General features: G+C 44.2%; 2 protein-coding genes across 2 annotated transcripts; one reads left to right on the top strand and one right to left on the bottom strand.

Moving 5' to 3' along the window:
* Window positions 1–1,500: 1,500 nt before the first annotated feature.
* Window positions 1,501–14,743, top strand: LOC309404977 (poly(U)-specific endoribonuclease-A-like; the record flags this gene model as incomplete). The annotated part of the gene is made up of 7 exons (XM_081999637.1): window positions 1,501–1,529; window positions 9,627–9,726; window positions 11,701–11,812; window positions 13,003–13,124; window positions 13,209–13,321; window positions 13,922–14,075; window positions 14,486–14,743. 7 exons carry the CDS (start codon window positions 1,501–1,503, stop codon window positions 14,741–14,743), a joined length of 888 nt encoding a protein of 295 aa, XP_081855763.1.
* A 1,686-nt stretch (window positions 14,744–16,429) lies between these two features.
* On the bottom strand, window positions 16,430–17,560 carry LOC309405072 (lactosylceramide 4-alpha-galactosyltransferase-like; the record flags this gene model as incomplete). Its single annotated transcript, XM_081999756.1, has 1 exon — window positions 16,430–17,560. The coding sequence occupies one exon, from the start codon at window positions 17,558–17,560 to the stop codon at window positions 16,430–16,432; it is 1,131 nt and encodes a 376-aa protein (XP_081855882.1).
* Window positions 17,561–26,755: the final 9,195 nt, after the last annotated feature.

A 26,755-nucleotide genomic window follows, 5' to 3' on the forward strand; every position in this document is an offset into this window, starting at 1 on the left:
GGGCCCGCTTCCCCCTGCGCAGGTGGTGGGGTGGGAGAGGCGGTGTTTGTTTCGGCTAGCGCACCCCTGGGCGGTCGCTGTGGGGGCACCGCGGGCCCGGGTACGGGGGCCCTGAGGCGGCGCTGCTCGAAATGGCCGCGGGGCGCGGCTGCCCGCAGGCGGGCTGGTAGGTTGGTGCCTCCCGATGCCTGCACAAATCGCAGCGGGAGGCGTGGAAATCACGCGAAAAATAAAATCCTGTAGTCAAGCTTTCACGGCTCCCCGCGGCGTGTCTGCCTCCCGTGCCGCTCCGCACCAACACCGAGCGCGCACAAGCGTGGCCTTTTATTAATGCCACCACTTCCGTGAGCCTGCCCTTACTGCCTCATCGTGCCGCCTGCGTAACGTCCTTTCGCCCTTTCTTAACTCCGTAAGTAACGATGGGGGAAAGCGAGGATGATAACTCACAGTTATCTTCCTTTTCTAACCAGGAATCAAAGCCCCGCTATCTTTTTGAGATAAGAAGAGGCTAACTGCTCTGTGTCACCACCACAATCACTGTTATAACAAATAAACTTCTCGAGCCTTAACCTCACCTGCTTGCACTTCTTCAAAGCCAGCACCTGCAACCCAGAGTAAGAAGAAAGGTGCCCGGGTGCCAGGATGCCCAGTGCCAGGATGCCCAGTGCTGGGACTTGTGAATCCTTCTGGGAATCCATCCTGTCTCATCTTGGCTGGTTGATGGCCAACAGCCAGATTCATTAACGGCAATGCTTATCCAAAAGGCTCGAGGACCAAGCTGTGGAACAAGGGAGGATGCTTCAGCCATACTGCCTAAAATTTTAGTTTACATTTCTGTGTACAAATTAATGACTAATTAGCAAATGCGTCTTTGTGCTAAACATGAAATGCTCCAAAGCTCTTTAATTAATATGTCCTAACTTGCAGTAAACAGGCCTTGATGATTCCTAGGCACAGTTTCTCCTTACAAAATCAAGGAGGGCGTATGCTTGACAGTTCTAATCTTCAGACTAAAAAACTAATAATAAATTTCCTACCCCAGCCCCTCAGCTCACACAGGGGTTCTGAGCCACCTGCGTCTCCAAGCACTTGCTTTCTTTTCCCAGCCTCTGGGTTTGCTCTCTGTGCAGACAGCTCATCTGGCTGTGAGAACATTCGTAAGTCAGCTACTGTTTATCTATTAAACCTGGGAATTAGCACTGGTAAATAAAGGCAGGTTAACAGACCAACCTAAAGGTAAGCAGGTCACATCACTGCATGGTCTAGATAAAGACATTAAGCTGCAGGAATGGAGTTATTCCTGGCATTTCTATGACAAAAATGTGCCTGGCTGGCTCTAATCCTGTTACTTTTCTCTTTGAGGACTGCTGCACCAGAAACTCCCAAGTAAGTGGAGAAATTATAACACCATAGGCTAGAGAGAAGAAGGACTTCAGGATTGAGAGGCTGAGGCTTAGGAAACTGAGGAGATAACTAAGAGACAGTCTGGGCACAGAGACCATGGCGCTTGGTGGGAGACAATCTGTCAGGTGAGGCTCCAACTTGAGAATTAATGCTTAGGGAAGGGTGGAGACCTCAAAGTCCTTGCTCCCTGCTTTCAGCGAGATCTGACCTTGCTGGGTTCCCACGGACCAGCCCATGCTGTGTCTCCAGTGCTTTTCAGTGTCAGTCAGCTTATCAAGACTTGGTGGCCAATAGCCAAAGCCCCCATGGGAATGTCCAGCAAACTCAATTTCTCAGAAACTTTCCTCTTCCCTATATACACACACAAAAGATGAACAAAAGGCCTGCTCTGGCTTCTCCAGGGAAAGGACTAAGCCCGTTGTAGATCTGCACAGCTGTAGCTGCCAGCTTCTACTCAGTCTCCCTCACTGAGCCTGTCCAGCACAGACGTGTCCTTCGTGTGTGTGTGAACCCTGGCTGCTTTGGTCTGGAAGCCTGTAAAGCACAGTGTTCTCATGCAGCCTCTCTAGATCCACCGAAGAGGTTTAAATTAACTCTAAATGATCCCTTTCCCTCTTCAGGAAAGTTTAGGCACCTGACTAGAGGTGACAAACCAGCACTTATCCATTGGCCACCTTGATTAGAAAAGCAAAATATTTAGGCCAGAAACACAGAGACCTGCCTACGTGCTTTACAAACAGGTCTTATTCACAGTGTTTTCTTGATCTTGGGGAAGGGCAGCATCTGATGCTTGAGGTGGCAGTTCTGTTAGGCAGAGCGTCTTCCGCAAGTCTGTTGCTCCATTGCTTTAGAAATGCTGTTCACGGAGGGGTTAAAATATTGAATTTTGGTCCATGGATGGACACCGAGTGAGAAGTAGATAGCCGAGAAAACCGCAGTGGAGGGGTTAACAGATGGAATTTTGGTCTGTGAGAAAACTGCAGTTAGCATGGGAGGAAACGAATGGCTGGGTAAGAAATAGATGCTATGCTAGGTGAGAGAAAACAGCCCACAGAGATAAGAAAGTTGATCAAGGCTAGGGGAGGATGTGGAAGACATGCAGTAATGGAGGAATATAAAGCACAATTCACAATTTTGTTTGCCTTGCAACATTCTGCTATTGGCTTGAGCATGGTTGAGATGTGACTGCTGGATTATGGTAATATGCCGCGTGAACAAAGCCTACGAACCAATAGACGGGATGGCTGTGGCGCGTGCAGCACAGCTGGCCAGCGGGCGCATACGCCATAGGCTCCCTGTCTTGAGAGGTGGCAACCGAGGCGTGTTCCGACACTCACTGGCCACATGTGTCGAAACCCGTTCCTCTGCAAATGTATAAATACCGGGATTTCCCGAAGGGCAGTGGGCCGGTGTACTGCGAGGTCACCGTTGCCTCCGTGGGGACGCCCATGTAAAGCTGGCACCTACCGACTGCTGGGCTGGGCTCACGGCGCAGGACGACACAAGAATGTACAGATGGTCCATCTTCCTCACAGTCCTCAGGCTGGTAAGACAATTGCTTTGCAAAACACCCTTAGTGTAATGCATGTCTCTAGTTAATAAAACGCTTGCGTTTTCCCCTTGTAGTCTGTGTATATGTGTTTACCTATCCTCAAAACCACCCTAAAACAACATGTGAGTGAGGCAGCACCGAATACTCTCCCCATCGCCTTGTGGCAGAAGAGGAACAGAGAGCAGGGGGAGCCTGACCCCAGCTCCAGCGCAACAAATGTACACTGCCCTGTGCAGTGGGTTTGACAAAGCATAGCCTGGTCTCTCCAGTAGAGAAAGCCAACCCACGGTGTTAGCAAGGCCGCCCTCTGGACACTTGGGTTTTCTTACTGCCTGCGTTAGACCCGGGAACGACCCAGGTTCTGCGCTGATCTCATTTGCTTTTGATCAGTGCTTCATTTCTGTTGGCAAACACACCCTTTTACACTCTTTGGGATCCTTAAGTTTTTCTTAGCTCAACAGCTAAATCACAGGGCAGAAGTTTTACAACAGATTTAAATACAAGTTTGGTTATGAAATCACTAGCGATGCTTCTGATCTTACCTGTAATTTTATCAAAGATTAACTTGAACCTGCTGACTCCAGTGATGATGACGCTTGTAAATGGAAATTCCCTGGGCTCCCATCTGGGCTTTTTATACTCATGTGAATAAAGTAGTTGCAACTTTGTTATGGACAGAATATGCCCATTATCTTTTGTATTTTAAATAAAAGCCTAGGAGAAGACTTCCTGCATTCAGCTGGTAAACACCGGCACTGTATTTTTGTCATTTATCATTCTTATGCAGAACTGCAATAAATAATAACGAAAAATGGTAAAGAAAAAATTCTGTTCAAATGAAGGATATTAAATTTTGAGATACATTAATTCCCCCTACCAGTGTCAGAAGGAAGCTTCACTTTTAAGTGAGCTAGCTGCATGTCCTGTCCTGTATGCAATTCCATGTGGCAGGCATCCTTATTACCTGCAGCTTTGTATGGCTCTAATACGATTGTTTGAAGGGGTACATGGACCAGAGGTGCAAAACCATTTGTATAACTGGTAGCCTAACATCAAACCATTTTGGCTTCTGTATATGCATATATACAGTTTAAACCTAAAGCTATGTTTTTCAGGAATTAATTATTATTATGAAGAAAATTTTTAAAGTATCAATCAAAGACCAATAAGCTTTAAACCATCTGAAGGTTAATTTAGCCACATAATGAATGCACGCTTCCCAGGACAGGCACTGGAGTGGGTACCTGCACTTACCAGCACCTGCCACCACTTGCTTCCAGTGGTGCATGCAAAGTGCTGCCTTTATACTTGACTGTATATAGAACAGCAAGACTAGAACGGCCCGTCCATCTCAGTCAAGGCTTTCAGACTTGAAGTGCTTATTTCTGGGCCCCAAATTCTTGCTGAGACCTAGAAAATCTGTTAAAAAGTAATCCAACATAACTGGAGATGCAATGCCATGACTCATGTCTGAAGTTCGTACAAGTATCTCGGGATCGTATCTAAAAACCCAGGTGGGAGAAGGCGGCGGTCGCCGCGCGTCTCTCTGCCGTCGCCTTCTGTATTCCCTGCCGTACCAATTGTCTGCGGCGATAAGGCGAAGCGGGAGCCTGGAAGAGGTGGCTCTGACTTCCTGCTCTGAGCGTGCCTGTGCCAAGAGAGGCGTGGGACGTCGTACTGTGCTTACACACCACGTCTTCTTTTGTGGTTTGGCACCTCCTGTCTCTGCCTTGCCTTCCTGCGCTGTCAGTTTGAGTGACAGTCCTCAGAGGGCAAGCGGAGTATAAGAGCCTTGGACTACCAGGAGGATTGCTGAGCTTCAGGTTGCATTTCCCCTGCTCACTGTATTTGCTAAGAGAACTTCTTCCTGACATGGCTAGTGGGTAAGAGAAAATCATACTAATTCTTCTCTAACATGAAGGGCAGTGGGGTAGGATATATTCGTCTGGGAAACGGGTAAAAGGGAGTTAACGTGAAATGCAGCACTGCAATAACCCTGCTTCCTCTTTCTATTCTGTTTTAGTAACCCATTTCAGCATAAAAAAATTGGTGAAACACCTGAATCATAATCTGTTTTAGCTAAAATAAGGTGATGCTAAGCTCAGATTTTGCTTAAATATAGCTGATAACATAGAATTGGTTCTGCAAACATCACCTGCCTGCCCAGGACCTTGACAGAGTGTTTGCCGATTAACTGCCCACTTTTAATGTTTGCCCCTTGATAATGCATTTTCCTTTCCACCTATGAAACCTGTCTTATTTATCCTTTGATATTTCAAATACCAGCTTTGAACTAAGAAAAACATGACTGGGCTCAGGTAAAAGACATACACACTGGCATAAGAGGAAAATTGAGATAATTGCTTGTATCTTCCAGCAACCATATAAGATGATGCATGTATTTGACCACATTTGAACCAATTTTTTTCAATTATTGGAAACTTCATGTAAATGGCTGCTCATCAGGCTTTCCAAATGTTTTTCTTCTCTATGCCAAGATTAAAGGCTTTGTAACAATTGGAAGTTGTTCAAAGGATTTCTGAAAGTAAATTTACTTTAGAGAAGATGTTCAATCAAACCTTCTTTGCAGGGCTCCATGTGACACATTTGCAATACTTGTTTTTCTTGCTTTGACGCTGTTGACTTGCTCACATGCTTTGCCACTGACCCTTTAATTCTCTTCATGTCTTGAGTAATTTCTGATTTATAGCACTAAAATACTTCTTCTTGGGCCATTGTTTTGGATAGAATGAAAGTTTCATGCAAGAAAATAATTTGGAAAAACAGGCACACCAATATGAATGTTTCACTTGAAAGCTATAATAAAATGGAGATGTTAGATTCTTTTGCTCTAGCTGCACTGCTGGTGCAATAGAGTTACTATTGCAAAGAGTCTCCCCTAAAAGTTTTCTCAGCTCTTACAAGTGCAGACTGTGTTCTTTTTCTTTGCTGGGTGCTACCACAATATCATCATGGGGTGGTGCTTTGAGCACGTAAGCACAGCCAAGCAAGACTCCAACTGGACAAAATCCAACTGGCCAGACTTCTTGCACAGAAATAATATATTCTATGTGAAAGCACAAATCTGACAACTGAGAGATTTCACCATAGGGAGGGGATTGAGAATTAATGATAAAAATCTCTGGTTTGAGTCATACATGCAATCGTATTGAAAACCAGAGAGTAAATACACAATACTCTTTTTCAGGAAAACCTTACCTAAATGCTGTGTCATGGATTTTCATGAAAGTGTTGGGCTGCTTCTCTTTGAAGTTGTCTCACCTCATGTGTGTAAGCTAAGTTTATGGATCTTTTTTAAAGAAATACTGTCCAGAAGGCGTTTTTACAAGATGATTGTGTAAGTTGCTAAACAAGTTCTTTGCTTTGGCAGGGATATATTTTTCTTTAATCTTCAGTTATAATGTGTACAGGTGCTCTGCTCTGTTTAGAAACTAAAGGGACAACAAAAAGGAGAGGAAAAGTCCATTATGATATTGTGGTAGCAGCCAGCAAAGAAGCAGCAGAGAAAACGTTTTTATTTTATACAATTAAGTGACTTTAGGGTTTTGGGACACATTTTCTGAATGCAGCAACACATTTAGTAGAAGTATGTTTATTAAATAAATATGAGATTGAAATCTGTAGATATGCTCTTGCTGTAACCCTCTCCTGAGCAGACACTTTGGGCTTGCCTCCATGAGCTCATGCGATATTCCATAACATTTCTAGAGAAGGAAAGATCAGATGGAGCCGTACAGTCCTTTATAAACACAGGAAAAATCTGCCAAGAGCAGACCAAGAGCAAGCAGTAGGTATTGAAGGGATGACAGATTTCCTGTTTAGGTGACTTTTACCAAGATACATACATACTAAAATATATGTATATAAAATACTATATATATGGAACAAAATATTAAAAAAAAACCCACCTGACATCCCCCCCTCATATTTCACATACCTTGGACGTTCAGCAGACAGCAGACTCCTATCCACCACTGGTAGTTACTTCCAAAGTAAAAACTGTATTAAACATAATATGGTGGTACTCAGACAGACGCGATAAGCTGATGCAGAGGAGTAGACAGCAGAAGGGTCCAGAACCCAGGAGAAAAGTGATCCAATAAAAGTAGGTCAGTCCAAGGTAACATGAATGTAGACGGCACTTGAAGTTTGACAAACACCTCCGGTACTCTTCTTGTGAACTTGCTGATCCTGTTCTTGGGACTTCAGCTAAACTGGTGAGATAAACAATTTTCTGTTTAGTGTTAGTGTGTAAGCTCTCTTGAGAAGGAATTACTCTTCTTAAGACTCTGGAAAGATTGTAGAGGTACAGCTGAAAATAAATAAACGTGCTGCTGTTGGTGACTTCTGTGATATGCTGTGAGGGTAACTCCCTGTGAAGTTGAGCAGGTGCCTCGTTTGGGCTGCACAGCCAGTACTAATAACGTGATGCCTCAAGCCACACTTGAGGCTGTATAAGCAGAGCACGAGGTTTGGACAAGAGCTGGCTATAGCTCCTCTGTGACAGCCTCCTTCTGCTCCACTGTAAGATCCATGCAAGTACTTATTCCAAGCAGAAATCTTCCTTCATATTCATGCTTAACCCTAGCAACAAACACATCCTTTGGCTCTCATATACTAGAATTTTTAGACCTTTTCCTTCTTTCAGGTATTGACACTTACTCAAGTTGAGTTCAAAATTCAAGTGTTCTTGTAGTTTTCCCATCAACAATGATCTCAAAGCATCGCAGAGCCCAAGCAAAAACGGACCGTCAGTGCCTCCAGCGTAGCTGAGGTACATGATGGCTCAGATTCCCAGCTGCAGGCAAACTGAGGTGTGGCAGCCGAAGCAGTTACAGTTGTCTGCCCTGCCCTTCTGTAGGAGGTTGCTTTCCCCACCCTAAATAATGCTGAGTGTAATATGAATATCATATATGTTCTTTATGCTCCTCAGCCGCTGCAGCTCTTCCTCTGGTGCATTAATGTAAACTGCCTGCCTTTGGCTCTTAACTCAGGGGTATAAATTCCTTTGGGCTTCAAGCTCTGAAGGAGTTAAGTTCAGATTGCTTATGCTTTTCAAGATTTTAATCTTAGGCCGTATGAGTTCCATTCCACAGTTACACAGACAATCCTGGAGAAAAAGAGTTGCTCAATAATGTAAAAAGAAAAGTCCCAGTTCGCCAGGCACAGTTTTCTACTTTCTGTTTCTTTCAATGCAGAACTTAGACCAACAGCTTCTGAACCAGCCATGAAGTGCAGTCCAGGACAGAAGGCAGCACATAAAATCTTGCTGTACTACTACTACACTAATCTCCCACCATTTGATTGTCTGCTATGACTTTTACTCCCCCCTTGCCAACAACAGGGCAGGTGCCTGCCTGGCTCACTTTTTGCTCTTCCTGGCTCCCAAGCTGCCTCACATCAAGGCTGCCACGTCAGAAGACTGTTTGTGACCTTACCACAATATTTGTTTGCTCTTTCTGCTAGAGAGCATGGAATTTGCTGCTGGCAGGAGGATGCAGAGAATATCTCCATCCTGGCCAGAATAGCAGACATAACAGTAATCAGAGAGGAGGTTCAGAGTTGGGCTTGAAGGTGCCTTGGTCCAATCTGGGAGAACCAGTTGTTAAAATCATGGCGAGTTGTCCAAATGTCTATTTGAAATAAATGCGCATTGTTGACAAATTTCCACACGTTTTTTCTTTCCTTGAGAACATCTACTTTTGAGGAAAAATTAAAAATTATCAAGAAAAAATTCTCTGGGCTTCAATGCATGTGCTGGTTTGTAACCGATTAATTCAACTGTCAGTCATTTATAGATTAATGCACTTCTTTTTCTTCTCCACTCTGTTCTTTGTCTTGATCTTACATGTTAGTGTGGACATAATGACTTTGGAACTGGAGCTACCTTTGGGCAGCTCATCACAGTAACAACCCTTCCTAAATCTTGTTGATAGATGGATGGATAGACTTCTGAAAACTATACACTATTATGCAGGACAAAAATCCGTTAAAATGAGGAAAGGACCAGCCTGGGTAGGTTTGTACGTGTATCAGAGATCGGTGCATGAGAGAATTTTATTGTATGCATACCCTGTGTTTAGAGTCAGTCACTCTTCATCACGCTAACTTTATGGTAGGATATCCACGCGTATGGGCAAAGGAAAGCATCTCTAGTGTGAAGTATTGCAGGAAAACAGGTAGGAAAAGTGTATATAAGATTGCTGCTAGAAAAGCATCATAGAGAGAATTCTTTGCTTCCCGTTTTGTTGTGTAGTGTTGCTGCACGCTGATAATAATCTCCTGCTTGCTTCTGGTTGGTACATAGAATCCTTCTGAATGAAACACCTCCATCTTCATTTTTCAGTACATGGAAAACCACAGGAAGGCTTATTAACAAGAAACTATTTAAAATATAGTCTAAAATAACCTTAGGGAAGGCTCAAGTTTTCTTACAGGTTACCTCCATTCTTTAAATATGAACATTAACCATAGGCTTTAAGGTTTTCAGAGCAGCACTGACAGCAAGGGTTGGGGAGAAGACAAAGCTCTCCTGATGACAAGTTAGTACCCAGAACATAGAGTGATATTAGAAGACTCTAGAAGTGACTTGCAAAAATAACAGCACATGTCTTTTTTAACATGTGTATTTTTCTGGGTTTCTTGACAGGAAGGCCTTAAATCATGAACTTTCTAAACTTTTCAATGAGATGTGGGATATGGATGTTAACCGCCTCATGCCTGGGAAAGACTACACAATTGATTTGCAGGTAACCTATTGCTAAGTCACATGAGGATTAAGGGCAGTATGGTACTGTAGGAAAAGTTGTCTGCAAAACTGCCTTTTGCTAAAAGAGTCGCCTATGCTTCATCATTTTCACAATTGGCGTAGGGAAAACTTCCTAATGATGAAGAATCACTTAGGAGAAGGAACAGTACAGAGAACACATTAATGGTCCACACTCCTGGGCATCGGTTACAAGTGGAGTCTCTCAGGTGTCTGTCCTGGGTCCTGTAACATTTAATATCTTTATCAGTGGCCTGGAGGAGGAGATGGAGTGCAGCCTTTCCAATTTTGCAGATGACAGCAAACTATAGTGATGAGGTTGATACGCTTAAGTGCAGGGTTTCTTTTCAGCTGGACCTAGGTAGGCTGGAGGAATAGGCTAAGGAAGGAACATCATGAAATTCAACAAGGACAAATGCAACCAGAACAGGATGCCCAGAGAAGCTGTGAAATCTCCATCTCTGGAGATTTTCAAGACCCAACAAGACAACACTCTGAGCAATATGACCTGAATTCAGTGTTGACCATATTTTGAGCAGGACTAGAGTTGTCCTGAGGTCCCCTCCACCCTTGATGTTTCTGTACACGTATGACTGAGTGTATTTATGTGTGTATGACTGCTTGTGCATATGGTCTGTGTGACTTGCAGCAAGGGAGAAGGGGAGATAGGTCCCAAGTCATTCTTGGGGAAATAAGGGAAGAATTTGAGGACTCTACTGGAGAATGTGGAGTAGCACAGAGGTGTGGATGAAGAGGCTTTCAGGGTTGTTGGTACCGGTTCCAGGGAACTGTGAGGAAGGAGTGGGTATCAGATTTGATGTGCAGACATTTCACTCCTTGCCAGCTCAGTGTAGCGCAACCATGACCATGTGTCTTGGTCACAAATTGCAGCAGGCCACTGAATCTTCAGTATCCAATTTTGTACTCACACAAGTGCTCAAGCACTTTATTTTGAAGTTGCTTCATATTATAAGATACAATCTTCTGTTGCTGATAAACTTTAAAAAGGGGTACCTACCTCAGGCCAAAATGTGTGTGGGGAAAACTTCTCCCATATGGTTTCTCCATTTCTCAGAACAAGGTTCTAGTTACCCCTTGCCCATTGTAACAAACCGCTACTCATTTTTTCTCCTCTTTCCTTGAGAATGCTCTTTTTGGAACAGAAACTTGAAAATTGTCAGGAAAGCCTCCTTTCTGTTATGGATGTGCTTACTGGTAACATTGATTAAAATGCCCTTAAACGTGGCCAGCCAGAAGTCTTTGAAGACTTTGTACATAGCACCAGGGTGTACCAATCCGAAGCTGCTGGAGATGTACAGAACTATCTCAGCATCTCATCAGCACTGGAGCGATGGCTGGGGCTGCAGTCATGAAGTCAGAAAGAGAAAACAAAGGCTGAGCCTGAGGAAGCCTACTCAGGAGTTCGATTGCTTAAGCACTATCGTGAAGGACAGGAGAATTAGGCTGCCTAGCTTGGGGAGTAGGGACTCAGGAGAGAAACAATCCCTTTGCTGTACTGCATAGCCTCATAAACTATATGCAGTGGGTCTGTGGATTACAAATGAACAGAGAAGGAGAGAAGGAAGGTGCCCAAATGTCCTTTTTATTTCTTTATGGTGGGAGGGAGCCTTGGCTCTACATTACTTCTCTTTATCATTTGTTATTTATATAGCATAGTAGCACAACTAATTACTGATCAGAACTGAGCTATCACATGGGTCATCACAATCATCGCTGAGAATGAGTCAACAGAGAAATTTCAGGCTCTTACGGTGTCAGAGATTACGTCTTTTTTCTTTATGCTGGCAGTTCTTCTGTAATGTCTTCTCTTGTTTTGTAGGAAGGCCATTTCTAACAAAGAATCCTGATAGCATTATGGGGTTTGTTTTGATTGGAACAAAGGCAGGCACTGTCTTCTCTTACTTCTTTCATTGTTTTACTCTGGTGTTTCTCCTAGGGAAGAGCACATGCCACACAGCAAGGTGACAGTGCTGTCCAGGACAGTGCAGCCAGACGTCTGTTTCACAACGTAAATGAAGAACACCTGAAGAGCATAAAAACTTTTGCAAGTGAGACCTGTTCTTTTGTTAATGGTGGAAATGACATGAAGAATCCATGTTGGTTTTTATGTGTTGGCTTAAAATATAACATCATATACAATTTGGAAAGTGGTGAGGATCATCAGGCCACATGTCATTTGAAGGTAGTTTCTACAACATTTGCATGGAGGTTGCCTGTAGCCTCAACCTTTTGCCCCTTAGCCAAAATCTGAATTTCTCTGTGGTTGTTCCACTACAAAGTGAAATAGATAAGACTCTTCTCATTGCTTTGATGTCATCTTTCCTCCTTTGCTCACAGCTTCTAACCCTTCAGCTAGCACTAGGTCCACATCTACTTCTTGCATTTCTGTTGGGGGCAATACTTCAACCATGTCTATGAATGTGTGTTTCCTTCCTTGATTTTTTTTTCCCCAGATGGAGTTACATTAAGCTGATTGAACAGCTGGCATCGTGGGGACCACTGTTTTTTTCTGTTCCCCTCAACTCCTCTCTGAGCCACACAATTCCACGTCTAGTGAGGGCAGCTCTGGTACTCCCTGAACCCTACACTGCATCCCTTCAGTTCACTAACCTGGCATGAAATGACTTAGGTGTTTGACCTCAAGTATTTTTCTATCATCAGCTTGGTGTGCTGAATCAGCCCCTCATGCACTCAGGCACTGAGTGTCAGAGCATGAGTAGATGAAGTGACGGGAGGGAGCAGGTGGCAGAAGGGGTGCAAAGAAGAAAATGAACCCATACACTCAGTGGCTACGTGCTCAAGCTCAAGCCATCTTCTCATGTAGCTTTATGCTGTATTATTCCTCTACTAAAGTAATACTCACAAAGCCTTCTTCCAGCATAGCTCAAGTTCATAAGCCTATGTCTGTAATTTTGGTGGTCAGATATGATTAGTTTCAGTAGAAGGTCATTATTGCTTCAGCACTTGGTTCCATAAGGAAGGCCAGTAGAGAGCTGTTTATCTTAAAAAGAAGTACAGAGGTGGTCTGGCCTTGAGTCACCTCTAGACCTACACCCAACAGTGTACCTGAGCATGAAATTTGACATATAAAAGAATGTCTTTCTCTAAGGGCTGCCAAGGGGCATATTACATGGCATCTTTTTATGATGGTACTCTCTAATGACTGGATCACAGGTATGATTAGGCATATGGCCTATTCATCAGGATGAGCATGCTGAAAGTGTGTCTTTTTCTGCAGCCTTTATTTCCTTGTTGGACAACTATGAGACATCAACCGGTATGGAAGAAGTAGTGACTCCAGAAGAAATAGTTGAAAACAATTGTTTTCTTGATGCCATCTTAGCGACAGAAGTCATGAAAGTGAGTAACGTGGATCTTTTTAGTAGCTGAAAATACTGAATTAAAAAGTAAACTGTGTATATTTCTTTGTTTTCTATCCTTCAGCTAGCTCATCGCTATCTGATTAAAAAAAGACTAGCAAAGCCAAACCTTGCCGACTTCAAATATCAGCTCTACGACATCTGGTTCCAGCTCTATGCCAGGAAAGAAGGAGACAGGTATGTCTGATGGATATGGCCCCTGATAATCTCTACACTATTCTGACTTAGGCAAATATAAGCCCAAGTGCCATCCGTTACACACAAACCTGGAATACAGCCCCAGAATATGGACTAAATCATGTATTCATTGCTCCTGCATGGATCATGTTTAAAGACTTACTGATTGGATACTAACAGTATTGACCCTTGGGGTACACCACTTGTGAGCTGCCTTCAACGGCACTTTGTGTCCCTAATCACAGGCCTTCAACCACAGACTTTCATCCACTTTTCTAATCTGTACTTCATCAGTTTGTCTTTGAAGCTGTTATGGGAGACAGTGTCAGAGCCTTGCTAAAATCTAGATAAGCAGCAGTGATGCATCTGTGGCATTTACTAGCAACCTTTATCACCAAATACAAATTTAGACTTCGTGGCTAGATTTCATTGCAAGTTTTGTACAAAGTAAGAAAGAAAACCCAACAAACCCAGACATATAAAAAATCTGCTCACAAATTAACCTAAGCAAGCTTGTGCATCTTCTTGCCTTTTACCTCTGCCAGTTTGAACTACTTATACATGTAGAAGACCTATACATTTTTCTTTGGTTTATTACAGACCTGATTCTTGCGGTTTTGAACATGTTTTTGTTGGAGAAACAAGGCGTGGTAAACAGATCTTAGGTTTGCACAACTGGGTGCAATTTTACCTTCAGGAAAAGCGCAACCAAATTGACTACAAGGGATATGTCGCTCGGAAGAACAAAACCAGGGTAAGAACAAGCAGGGTGCCTTTGCAAATAAGACAAATGTATCCAGAGAGAAAAAATGTGGTAATGAATCAAGGCACAATGCTGCAATGATTGTAAAGCTCAACTGCTTTGAATCTAATTTGTCCAGGTGTATATAAGCAGAAGAAATACTAGCATGCCCTCAAGTCCAGCTTCTTGCTTTTGTAAAAATGATTTTAAAAGGTAGTGCTGGTGTTTACAGAATCACAGCACTGCTGAAGCTTAACTGAGATAAATGATCATGTATGGTCCAGAAGAGAGGGAAGAGGCTATGGTCCAGCCTGGCAGAGCAAGGAATCTTGTGATGCCCTCAAAAATCTGGAGTTGGAAACTGTATCTGTCTGGTTACAGTTGTGTAGCAGATTATTCTGTTGTTTTGTTTATGCTTTCAGCCTGACAACGATGACCAAGTTTTGAGCATCCAGTTCAGCTGGAAGGGCTCAGTCAAGCCAATTGGAAGCACCTTTATTGGTGTCAGCCCAGAGTTCGAATTTGCCCTTTACACTGTCATTTTCCTGCTCTCTGAGGAGAGAGTTACACGTGAAACAGTGAAGATAGAAGAATATGAGCTACAGATGGTTGTTTGTCGCCATGGGCACCACATTGGAACAGCATATCCAGTACTCCTCAGCACCAGTAGTGAAAACTAGTAGTTACAGTGATCAGGCAACATGTCTGTCTGGTTTTTTTTTGGGGGTGGGGGGCGGGCGGGGAAGACGTGTGTCACGGGATGGGACGGGACCAGATGGCAGAGTAAGTTGATGTGTTGTTTTATACAACTCATTTCAAGTAAAAATTGATGACTCACTTTTGGTCTGCAATGGAGCATTTAATCAATAGTGTGCTGTGGCTCAGTGTCTGACAAACCTTGAAACATACTGCCTGCTTATATTAAAAGCTGGCTTAAACTTACATAAGCCTTCCTTTGTGCATGATAACACTCTACTTTTCAGCAGATAATGGAATTTAGGAAAAGGCCATATTAAAATTGATACACATATTTCTCTTACATGTTAGCTAATGCATGTCTGAAAGAGCAACAACCACACATTGCCTACATTTTGCCTTCCAGACAGGAACTTTGATTTGGCACACAGTACATTTTTTTTCTCCTCTCCTCATTTCATGAGAGTTTAATTTCAAACACATTTTTACAATTACAGTGCCCTGGACACACAGGAAATGCATTCAGATGTGAGAATGGTCACCAGATCAATAGCAGGTCTACCACTGCATCGGCCTTGCCCAGGTTTTCTAGAAGCCACAGCTGGCTTTATCTCACCTAACTTCAAAAGTCCATGGTATAAGCACCTGTTTCGCCATTACAGGCACTGATGCCTGCAGTCACTGATCTGCTTGTGTAATCTGCATTAGGGTTAGATGAATGATGCTGCATAATCCATTGGATAGGTCCCCAATGACAATAATACCATGTCTCTGGGGACACTGCTCCTAGTCCTGGAACTGGTCACTGGTCCTTCTGCTGATGTGGACATGTCTGCCTCTATTGTTCCACAATGTGTTCCAATACTCTAATGAACGGAAGGTAATGCTTTTCCTTTTCATACCAATGCAAAAACACACAGGTGCTGAGACCCTCTGAGAGTGTGACAAGGACTGATTAGATACACACATTCCACAAAAATTTCCCCAACAAAGCAAGGATTTTTACTCACACTGTTAAAGAACTGCTTTTGTCTGTATGTTTACCTGAAGAGGACCAGAAAAGTCAGCCTATTGCTGTGGAATGTAAAACAGTAGAAAAGATAATTTGAAATAAAGGATCTTCGGCAAACAAGAAAAAATTTACACTGAGTTGAGAGGGGATTTAAAATATTTTCCATTTCTTAAAGCAATTTTCATACACTCCCCATACACTTCACCAGCAGTAAGAATCTTTAGTACCCGGGGAATTTGGTCCTAAGCTCCTCTAAACTGTGCCCTGTAGCACTGTCTGGCATTTATTTACATACATAGAAACATTACAGAGAGCAAGCCAAGGGTTCCTACAGCTAGGGAAACTACACACGAGGCTTTTCAGGCCTGATACAATTGAGAGAACAACGATAGAGGAGCAACTGATAGGCACCGATGAACAAGTTCACCCTTCCCTGCAGCATCAAGGGCCAATGAAGGACAAGAAGAGAGTCCCACCTCACTTTCTGGTGTATAGTTGAAGCACGTAGGTTCTGAGACAGATATCGGAAATGGTACGAAATCACTGAGCTGTCACACAGAATACCTGCTCCGTGGGCTAGAAATCAACTCTGTGGCAGGTGAAAGGCACTCAGTTTCCTTCAGGTTGGGGAACCTGCCTGCTGCCAAGGGCCCACAGGTCACACTGCAGGCCTTGACTGCTCTCCAGAGTCCTTCTTCATCTTTGCATATGTGGCAGGGCAGAACCGAGAATACAGCTGAGCCAGCAAAGCCTGGGACGTGATCTCTAGCCTCGTCCCGTGGCTCAGTTTGTTCCATACGTGCACCGCGTAGGTGTTCTTAAGGAGCTTGTGGAGCTCTGAGGAGTCGATTACTTCAAATAACTTCTTCCAGTCCTCCCAGCGGATAGGATAAAAGGCTTCTGGGGAAAGAGCACTCACACCTTTGCAGCTCATGCTGTTCTGGATATTACTGATGGAGCACCACCTCTTGAAGACACGTGTTAAGAGTCCTGGGCCCTGGTGTGCCCAGATCCAGCCATTGTAGTTATCCACAAAGTCCTTCATGCAAAGCTCCATGAACTCATGCTTGGGTTTAAAGGACAGAAAGGCCCCGTTCAGTACATCCTGAGACTGCATACCGAGGGCATTGGTGAGGTTCTTCAAGTTCCTGAGCACAATGAAGTCTGTGTCCAGGTAGATGCCACCAAATTTCCACATGATGGCAATTCTGCAGGCATCAGACAGGACGGGTAAGAAATAAGGCTCCTTCTGGTGCTCAGACTGCAAGTACCACTTTGCCAGGGGCGTCCCTGAGAAAAGCCCTGGCAAGTCCAGGGGCCAGATTTCCACATTGGGGAAGCAGCTCAGCAACGAGAAGCCCCAGTGGCTGGGTAATGAAGCATTCCTGTTTGTCAAACCTTTCATGAGCACCGTGACCCTTGTCCCAGGGTGCGTCCTGGCTGCTGACTCCACAGAGCACGTGAACAGGTAACTTGGGTTAGTTCGCTCTGAGGTCTCCACAAAAAACACGTCCCCTGGTGGAGGAGGGGGCCCACGTGCAATGGTGCCAGGAAGGTAAGGTAAAAACTGGTCACACCTGCTTTGTGTAGGCAAGCTGTAGAGCTGGTCTTCAGCATCATCCCCAGTTCTCCAATACAACATGACAGAGACAAAGAACACGAATGAAATGATGAGGAGAAAGAGAGCCCCAAGCCTGTGGCTCAGCAGCACCGTGGTCAGTTTTAGCAGGCAGCTGGGCGTCTTGGGCAGTCTTGCTCCCATCAGAGCCTGCTCTCCCAAGACAACCATTGTGATCTGAAGGATAGAAAAGAAGAAAAAGACATTGATGGGCAAGGCAGCAGACCACGAGCCTCAGGACAGTGCTACGGCAGAGCAGAACTCTCCTTCCTTTACCTCAGGGTAGCATGCTTCAATTTTGCCTTTTGGCCATTTCTGGAACAGTCTCCTGGCTTCTCCATATTGTCACAGGGCCTCCAGATCCCATATCAGGAACTAACGCCCGTCTTTGGATCCCTCTCTTTCAAATACAAAATAAGGACAAGTCTCTACTTTCTGTATATCTCAAACCAAGACTGATCCTCAGTTCTGTCCATGCAAGTTGTGCTTGCCAATTGGAAGCACATCCAGCATTTGACATACAAATGTCATCGCTTCATGGTGGTGCACAAGAAACTCTGGGAACAGCATTAGACACCTTATCTATCATCTTCTAGAATTTCAGGTCATTCTGGACATCAGACATATACACAAAACCCCCTAGGATGAGGAAATAGGAATGCTCTTTATGAATATTCCTGAAGCTCTGTCAGCAGACATTGTATGCAACTGCTGCCCTGATGAGGGTTTTCTCTCATGATGAGAGATTTGTCTCCTGTTACCTGTCCTTCCCCAAAACCAAACACAATCCCAATGCTGTCATCAGTTCCTATCACGAGGCCTCAGTCTTCCAGGCTATTGAATCAGCAGTTGCTGCCTTTTGAAATCAACCACCTGCCCCTCCAGAGAGCCTGGCTCATTTTTCATGGTACTGCAGCACAGTAGAATGGATGGGTAGTGGGAGGGGAATTGATACAATGCAGCTCTGGAGGCAGATGCAGACGATAAGGACAAGAACTGCCCAGGTAAAGAGAGTTTCAAGTCTGCTTCTCGACCCCACTCCCCTGCCAAGTCCTCACTTCTACTTCCTCTGGTAGATGGGGCTGGCTAACCCAACAGTCACCAACCCAGGATGCAAAGGCCATGCTGGCTGTGACCTGCTCAGCTCTGCCAGTGGAATCACCTGGTAATGGATATGCAATCCCCCCTCCACCCTACCCTTACTTCCTCTCTTCCGCCTGCAACAGGGAGGGATGGAGAGGAAGAGATTATTAACAAGGCAGAAACAAGAAGTCATTTTAGCTACACTCTCAGCATTAGCATCAGCATTTCTGCCCTTGCCTCCCCTTAAAGTGAAGGACAGCAGAACCAGCACCTCCTGGGCCTACCACTGGGGCCCCAAAGGCCAATGTGCAAAAGCATGTGAAGGAGCAGGCAGGAGGACTGTGACAATTAGGATGAGAGGACACATCCTCAAGTTGCGCCAGGGGAGGTTTAGAGAGGATACTGGGAGAAATCTATTCATTGAAAGGGTTATCAAGCATTGGAACAGGCTGCCCAGGGAAGTGGTTGAGTCACCATCCCTGGAGGTATTTAAAAGATGTGCAGATGTGGCACTTAGGGACATGGTTTAGTGGTGGACTTGGCAGTGTTAGGTTTACGGCTGGACTCCATGACCATAAAGGTCTTTTCCAACCTAAATGATTCTGTGATTCTGTGACTTCTCCTGCCTCCCTCTGCTCCAAATCCAAATCCTCATGCTCCAGACAAAAGTGCTTCAGGAAACAGCAAAAGCTTTAATCAAACTGTAACCAAACAGACAGTGAACAGGACAGAGAACTCAGCTGCACAATGCCATTTGTCATTCATCCCTGTTTACTGCAACTGGGTCACATCCTAAACTGTCCATGTGGCCAGAAAATGTCTCGTCAGCCACACTGGGAGGTTTCCAAATGCAACAGCATGGAGCCACCGCTCTGCACTGGGCACTGGGGCTTTGGGGACAGAGGAGAGGCAGCCGATACACAAATCATCAGCTCTGGATCCCCAGAACATTTTCTTCTCCTGCAGAGAAATGCCAGCATGTACTGTGGGTGTTAGATGCAGCAAGAAAAAACCAAACCACTCTGCTTTTTACATACCTATTTTCCCCTTCCTCCACAGCACAGCCTGTTGAATCCTGTAAATCATTTTTAGATCGGTAAACTGTAGAAGACAAAGCAGGGACAGAGCCTGTAGAGAAGGCAGGAAAGCACGGCTCTAATCTAACAGTGAGCAAGCTTCAAGGTTACATGCATATTTTTAGTAAGAAGAGAAACTTCTACTACAATTGCACTTCTATATATTTAGAAATACATTTCTGCTTTTATAGCGGATAAGAGGACATTTTAGAAGCTGCAGTAGCCAGTCCATTTATTTCACAAAACAAACACAGGAAATCTGGCTGCCTACCTTCCTCTAAAACCCCAAGTCCCGTCGCACAGGAGCTGCAAATACTACTCACCTGTCCCCGCTTTCAAGACACCACAGAAGTCACTGATCAGCTGGACAAGCTTTTCAAGAGGTTACTGTCTCTGAGAGCGCCAGTAACTCTATGGTCTGGCACTTCCTTTTTCTGAAAAGAAATGGTGAAAGATGGAGTCTGAACACATGAAGATAACATGCAAGTCAGGGAGGATGTGACATCATATGTTCAGCTAATACAGTGGCGGAAAGAAGGGTCACGCAGCTGCACTGTGAACCCACCTAATTAGAAATTAAGCAGGAAAAAAAAAAGAGGAGGAATTTGAAACCCCATTATTGCTACACATTAAGCTTTATACTGTGGCAGGAAACTGATTGCTGTTTTGTTTTCTACTCGTTTGCTAAGAATTCCCAGTGCTCACGCTGCTTGGGTGGCTGCCACAAGAACTGAGCTGAGTTTCACAGAGCTGCCTCCTCCCACCCCAAGACTTCACTTCTGAATGCTCCTTTGAACACATGCTCTTTTGACCAAATAATTTACTCATCCACTTGGGAATACTCCCTCTTATGCTGGATACTTCATTGAATGACTTTGCCAAATTGAGGTGTCCCTCATTTTATGATGGAGTTCCCCCTTGTCCCTGCGCTCCATGGCGGCTGACCTTACCTTACAGAAGGCATGTTGGCGCATTCATAAAATACCACCTTTATCCATACAGCCACTAAGTTTAGCGTTCAGTGCAGTTTCTACTCAGTTGCATGCAACAAATGTCAGGCCTATTGCTCTGTAGCTTCCCAGACCTCTCCCCCTTCCCCAAATCCTTCCAAGCACTGCAGCACCACGAATGGACTCATAAGATGCCAACACTGGGGAAGATCTTTGGAAAGCACCTTAAGCCATTCCTAGCCCTTTCATCACTGCAGCTTTCCAGGCCTCAGGTCAGGTCCCAGCTAGTCACAGAATCACAGAAGGGTTTGGCTTGGAAGGCACCTCTGCAGATCATTTGTCCAACCCCCCTGCTCAAAGCAGAGACACCTAGAGCAGGTTGCTCAGGACCGTGTGCTATTGGGTCTTGACCTTGTCCAAGGACAGACACTCCACAATCTGGGCAACCTGTTCCCATGTTTCACCACCGTTTCTTCCATTCTAACTTCCCGTATTTTAGTTTGTGCCCATTGTCTCTCATCCTGTCACTGGGTTCCACAGAGAAGAGTCTGGCTTGTCTTCTTTACCCCACCCATCTCCAATCAGGTATTTATATGCTTTGACAAGACACCATCCAAGCCTGCTCTTCAAGAAAAATTATCAGAGCTCTCTCAGCCTCTCTTCATAGGGCACGTGCTCCAGTCCCTGTCTCATCTTAGTGGCCCTTTGCTGGACTTTCTTCACTATGTCCATGTCTCTCTTTAACTGGGGAGCCCAGAACCGGATACAGCACTCCAGATGTATATCACCTGTACTGAGGAAGAAGGGAAGGATTGCTTCCCTTGTCCTTGCAGGTAATGCTCTACATAATGCATCCCAACAGGCTGCTTGCCACCTTTGCCACAAGGGAACACTGCTGGCTCCTGGTCAACTTGTTGTCCACAGGACCACCAGGTCCTTTTCTGTGATGATGCTTTCCAGCTGGTCAGCCCATGTACTTTTCTCCTCTCCTCAAAGTTTATTACTGCATTGGCTCTAACCAGGTTTGCCAGAAGCCACAGTCAGCTTTATCTCACCTAACTTTAAAAGTCTGTGGTATATGTACCTGTGATCCCATTACAGGCAGTGATGCCTGCAATCACTGATCTGCTTATGTAATTTGCATTAGGATTAGATGAATAACCCATTGACTAGATCCCCAGTGACAATAATAAGACGTGGTAGTCCTGGGCCTGGTCACTGGTCCTTCTGCAGTTGTGGACATGTCTGCCCCTGTTCTTCCATAACATGTTCAATAATCCAGTGAAAGGAATGTAATGCTTCTTGTAGCAATGCAGAAACAGGCAGATGCTGAGACCCTCTGAGAGTGGTCCAGACAAGGACTGGTTAGATACTCACACACCACAAGAATTTCTTCAACAGAGCAAGAAACCTGCTAATATATATTTTCTGACAATACGTGATTTGCAAAATACTGTGTATAATTTTCACAACCTTGCTTGCTAAATTTAAAAGCCTAGCTAACCAATACACTGCTGGAAATACGTAAAGAAAAAAACCAAACCAAACCAAACAACCCAGTCCAAACAGTAATTGTAAAATGTATAGAGATATATTACTGAATAAGGTAAAAGCTGACATTTAAATGATAGCAAGTTTCTCTTGCTCCAAGCATAAAAGGATAAAATGTAGTACAAAGGGAACAGACATGGAAGATCTTGTAACTCCTCTGTGCAAGGACTTTAACCAGTCTGATGCTGCTGGATCAGCTCATGCTCATATCTACTTTTGGTGCCCCTACGGGGTACAGGGAACACCCTGCAGTGAGCAAAAGGGTTCCTGCCCTATGTGACTGTAAATGTGCTTCACTGGTACCTTGGTAGCAAAACCGAAGACAACAAAAAAATACAAACTTGGCTGACAAAATTGGCTGACAATTAGATGATTAGGTGATGGTACAACATGAATTGTACATAAAGCCAACTTACATGAAGCCAAACAAGCACCACCAGTTTCTGCAATCGTCTATTTTTCAAATTGCAACAGCAGATACACAGAAGTCCCTGAAACCTGGTAAATCATTCCTAACAGAAAAAAATGTACACTGTTGAGTGATATTGTTATAGAACACCATCGAATATTCACGACAGTTCAAATAGTGATAATAAATGCCAAGAAATAAACTGTACAAATGTTTTAAGGGCATGCATTTAGCGACACCAGAGAATGAAACGTTATGTTCTCAGTTCATACTGAAAGCAATTAGAATTGCTTTTACATAACTACATTAGAACTGTGTAATTCTCAGATTATGAATTCTGTAGAAGGTCTCAAACCTCCAGGCCTAAACCTTAGTATAACCAGTATAAATAACTGTCTTAGCCAGAGGCGATCAGATGTTTATAGGAAAACTATGGCTGTGTATATTGCAGAAGTGCAAATGTTGTTTGCAAAGTAGAGTATAAACTAAGGTTGTGAACAAGGATTTTCCTTTCTTTTGCTTTCCTTCTGTGATGTAATTGATACAGTTTATGCCTAGGCAATTAGCAGATTTAACCTAGAAGCTAGATAGACCTGCAAATAAGCAGAAAATTATAGGAAAGAAGGTGCAAAGGGATCATCTAGCTATTAGTAAATACACCTGCTGAGCAACAGGGGAGAAGAGGGAGAACCGAGAGTAATAGAAACAGAGGCACAGACTAAGGATTCAGTTTTGCCTAAAACGTTGCCAGAATAAAACTGCAAAAGAGAAGCCAAATGATCCCTGATACCCAGGCACTCACTGATCACCTGCCCAAGGGGACCAGGAAGGGTGATCACCTGGGTGCCTGTGACTTTGGCTGCCAGAGCTCATGCTTGCTGTTAAACACACCCTTTGTCTTGACAACCAGGCTGCTCTCTCCTAAGATAGCCTGCCTGTGGTGTGCAGGCAAGCATCAAACCCAGCTCCTAGGCTGCGGGGAGGACAGAAGCTGAACTGCTAAGCAGCCAGCTGCTCAGGCTGTAGAAAACAGGAATAAGAGTCAATTTAGAATTTGAATATTCGATCAATTCACAATACTCCCAAACAAGAGGACCACTGGGAAAACTGGAATTACAATTGAGTCCTCCCACGGTGTAGAAAGAGGAAGTAAAACCAGTAACAGCATTCAGCTGACATATCCCCAGGTAGAGGGAGAAACTCTTCCTTCCAGTCTTGTGAGCTCTCTGAACCAGTTTGAAAAAGAAAATAACTAGTTCCTGTCCTGTGAGTCTACCTGCATGTAGTGGACATGCCTAGGGTTTTTGGGAAGAAGACAAACTTAGTGGCTCTGTGTTCAGAGGAGATGAGGTAGATTCTCTGTGCTCAAAGCCTTCCCACTGCCCTCCCTTTTTGTGCATTCCTTGTGTGGGCTTCTTGGTCCCAACATTTACTCAATCTCACCTGGCAGTGACAGAAAACACAGGGTGGCTCTCACGCTCATCCCTGAAGAAGGGAACCTGTAAGAGAAACATAACCTAAAGCTACCCCTATTATTAACTAAAATGGATTAAGAATGTAATTCTTTGATGTCCCTCAGAACATGCTTAAGTGCATATTTACAAGAGAGGCTGGTTAGAGGTGGCTTTAGATCTTAAACTGAGCAAGATCCTTTGGACAGTCCCTTTCATAGTCAACATTTTAAAGCAGCAGCTGTGCCCTCTCATGGCCAATTCAACTAAGCAAAGGAGAGAGTTGTAGCTCTTAACATGGGACCCAATGCTAGAGGCATCAAGAGTGGGGCAGGGCTGGAGAATCTGGTACAGCTGAGATTGACCAGAACATGTCATGAACATCCAAATCTAGCTTCACAGGCTAAAAAAAAAGTATACCATGGTATACCTTCCCTTCTTTCTCTGTCTTATCATTGCTTGTCTGATGCACAATTTTAGTTCAACTTCAACTACCTTATGCCATTAAGCTATTCAAAAGCTACATTTACACTACATCAAGTAGAAACATGGCAACATAGCTCTGATCAGCCTTAGAAGAAGTGACCGCACCAGTCCCAATTGTCTTTAGGAGAATGAGTCAAGTACTGTTGAGTTTAGTGATATCCCTTCAAGTAAGTGTGTGGACACATAAACAGAAAAACACTGGAGGGTGTGTGTAAATTTGCTACACATTCAGTAACAAAAAGAGAGAGGAAAAAGGTCCAACAAAGTGCTGCTGCATACCCAGGAGTCTTGAACAAATTCGCTGATCACAAGCAGCCTGAGAGGAGTATTTTTGGGACCCACCAGAAAACAGCTGAGGATCTCCATTTTCTCCAGATTTACATTGCCAACAAGTGTAGAAGAGGTAAGATTTGACAATACCAATATTCAGTGGGTGACTCATCACTCTGTTATGTGTGGAAGAGCAGAGCGGTGCCAGAGATGAGTCCACCAGCTAATTCCACTAGTATTTAGGGGAATTAACATTTAGCATTTTAGCAACAGCTTTAGAGCTCCTTCTCCTGACCCTAGAGAATAATGGCAGACCAGGCATGTGCAAATATTTGAGGTGAGACGATATTAAGTATTGTGATTTTAATGGATGTATTAGACCAAGACATAAGATACCGCAGCTATAGACAGAGGACAGTTAAGGCACCTGTCTCTGAACTGCATCTTTTGTACTTAAGCACAACTTCAGCTTTCCAGGGTGAACCTTGCAATATCCAATTTCACTTACATGTTTTTAGAACTAAGTTTTCTCCTGAAATAAAGAAAAGTGAAAATACCCACTCATATAACTCTAATGCAGTGCTGGATAGACACTTTGTGAGGTAAGAAGAATTAAAAGCAAGCCACAGCAAAGAGTTGGAGGATGGTATTGGCAAGTTTCTGCAAAAAATAAACAGATTGTGGGGAGAGATTATATGGCAGGTTTTATAGCTGTTGATTCCCAAATGACTGTACAGAACGTGGCCGTAGATGTGATGGCATCTCGCTGAAGTTATCCAGAGAAAAAATATACAAACTCTGCCTGTTATTTGCAACAAAGAGAACCAATGAGCTACATAAGTAATGGCCACAAACAGAAAATCACATAGCCAGTCATGGCAACATCATTAAGCTTCAGTACAGCTTCAGCCCCCCTAAATACAATAAGCAGTAGTCTAAGATCAGTGAAAAATGGCCAATAATGCTATTACACTTAGATAGAGTAGGAAATTTGTTGAATGAATTAAGATAGAGCTGTAACAGCTCCCAAAAAACTGAAATTGGGCGTGCCTGGTTAAGCGAACTTGCTCAGTAACTTCATCAAATGTAAAAGAAAGCCAGCAGGAGCTGCTATTTTCTCAGACAGTAACCCTTTGACAGGATTAGCTTGCACCCAGTGACAGTGCTATTTGAGAATGGTGGCATATGAATTCATAACAGAGGAGCGGTTCCTCTAATGTTTCCAGTGCTGTTAGCAGCAGAGACAGGGCACCAGAACAGTGCGTGCGAGCACCAACCCCTGAGCAAACCCTAGCAGCAGGAGAAGACCAACTTTAGATATAAGTATTGCCACTAAGAAGATTCTGAAACCTGCTGACGGCTGCCAGACCCTAATACTGAGTGTAGCAATTGCTCAGTATCAAAGATACCCAGCCACCAAGGAGGGGACTGTAGCCCAGAGCCTAGTACTCTGTCACTCAGATCTCCCTTCCCCCAGAAATTAAGACTCCTACCATGACTAATAAGAAATACTAGACTTGAGGTTTCTATCAGACCACCACTGAGGTGGAGGGCAAGGAAACAGCTCATTATTTGTTCATCCGCACCTGAAATCACAAAGAATTAGCACTTCCTCAGCATCACTCCTTGAGGTCTCTCCACACTGCTCTTACGCACAGGAGAGCCGTTTCGCGGAAAACACTGTATTAGACTCAGTGTGTTGTACTGTGTGTCTGCTTCTGAAAAACAGCAGGTAAACTTCCATTTTGAATACATAAGGATACAATAGGGATTGATGGACTGACAAGTAAAGGCAGTTCGTAGTAGCCACAAGCACACAGAGCCTTCCGGAAGGTTCCGCCATGGCGGCACCACCACCTCAGCTGCTGCCCCCAGCCCAGCCATGGTGGTGGGGTGCTGCCCTGGCACACACCTGTGGTCTGTGGGGCCTGTGTCTCTCCAGCAGCAGGAGGAGGGAGGGCTGGCCCAGCACCATTTTCCACAGTTTAGAGAAGGCTGAGAAGCAGAAGGAGCTCAAGGAGGGACTGGAAAACTGCTTTCCTCCACAGGGGAAGATGGTGGCGGGGCCCCTGCTGCCGTGCAGGTACTCA

The sequence above is a fragment of the Phaethon aethereus genome (assembly GCF_964289735.1).
Source record: "Phaethon aethereus genome assembly, chromosome: 1".
Classification (NCBI taxonomy): Eukaryota; Metazoa; Chordata; class Aves; order Phaethontiformes; family Phaethontidae; genus Phaethon; species Phaethon aethereus.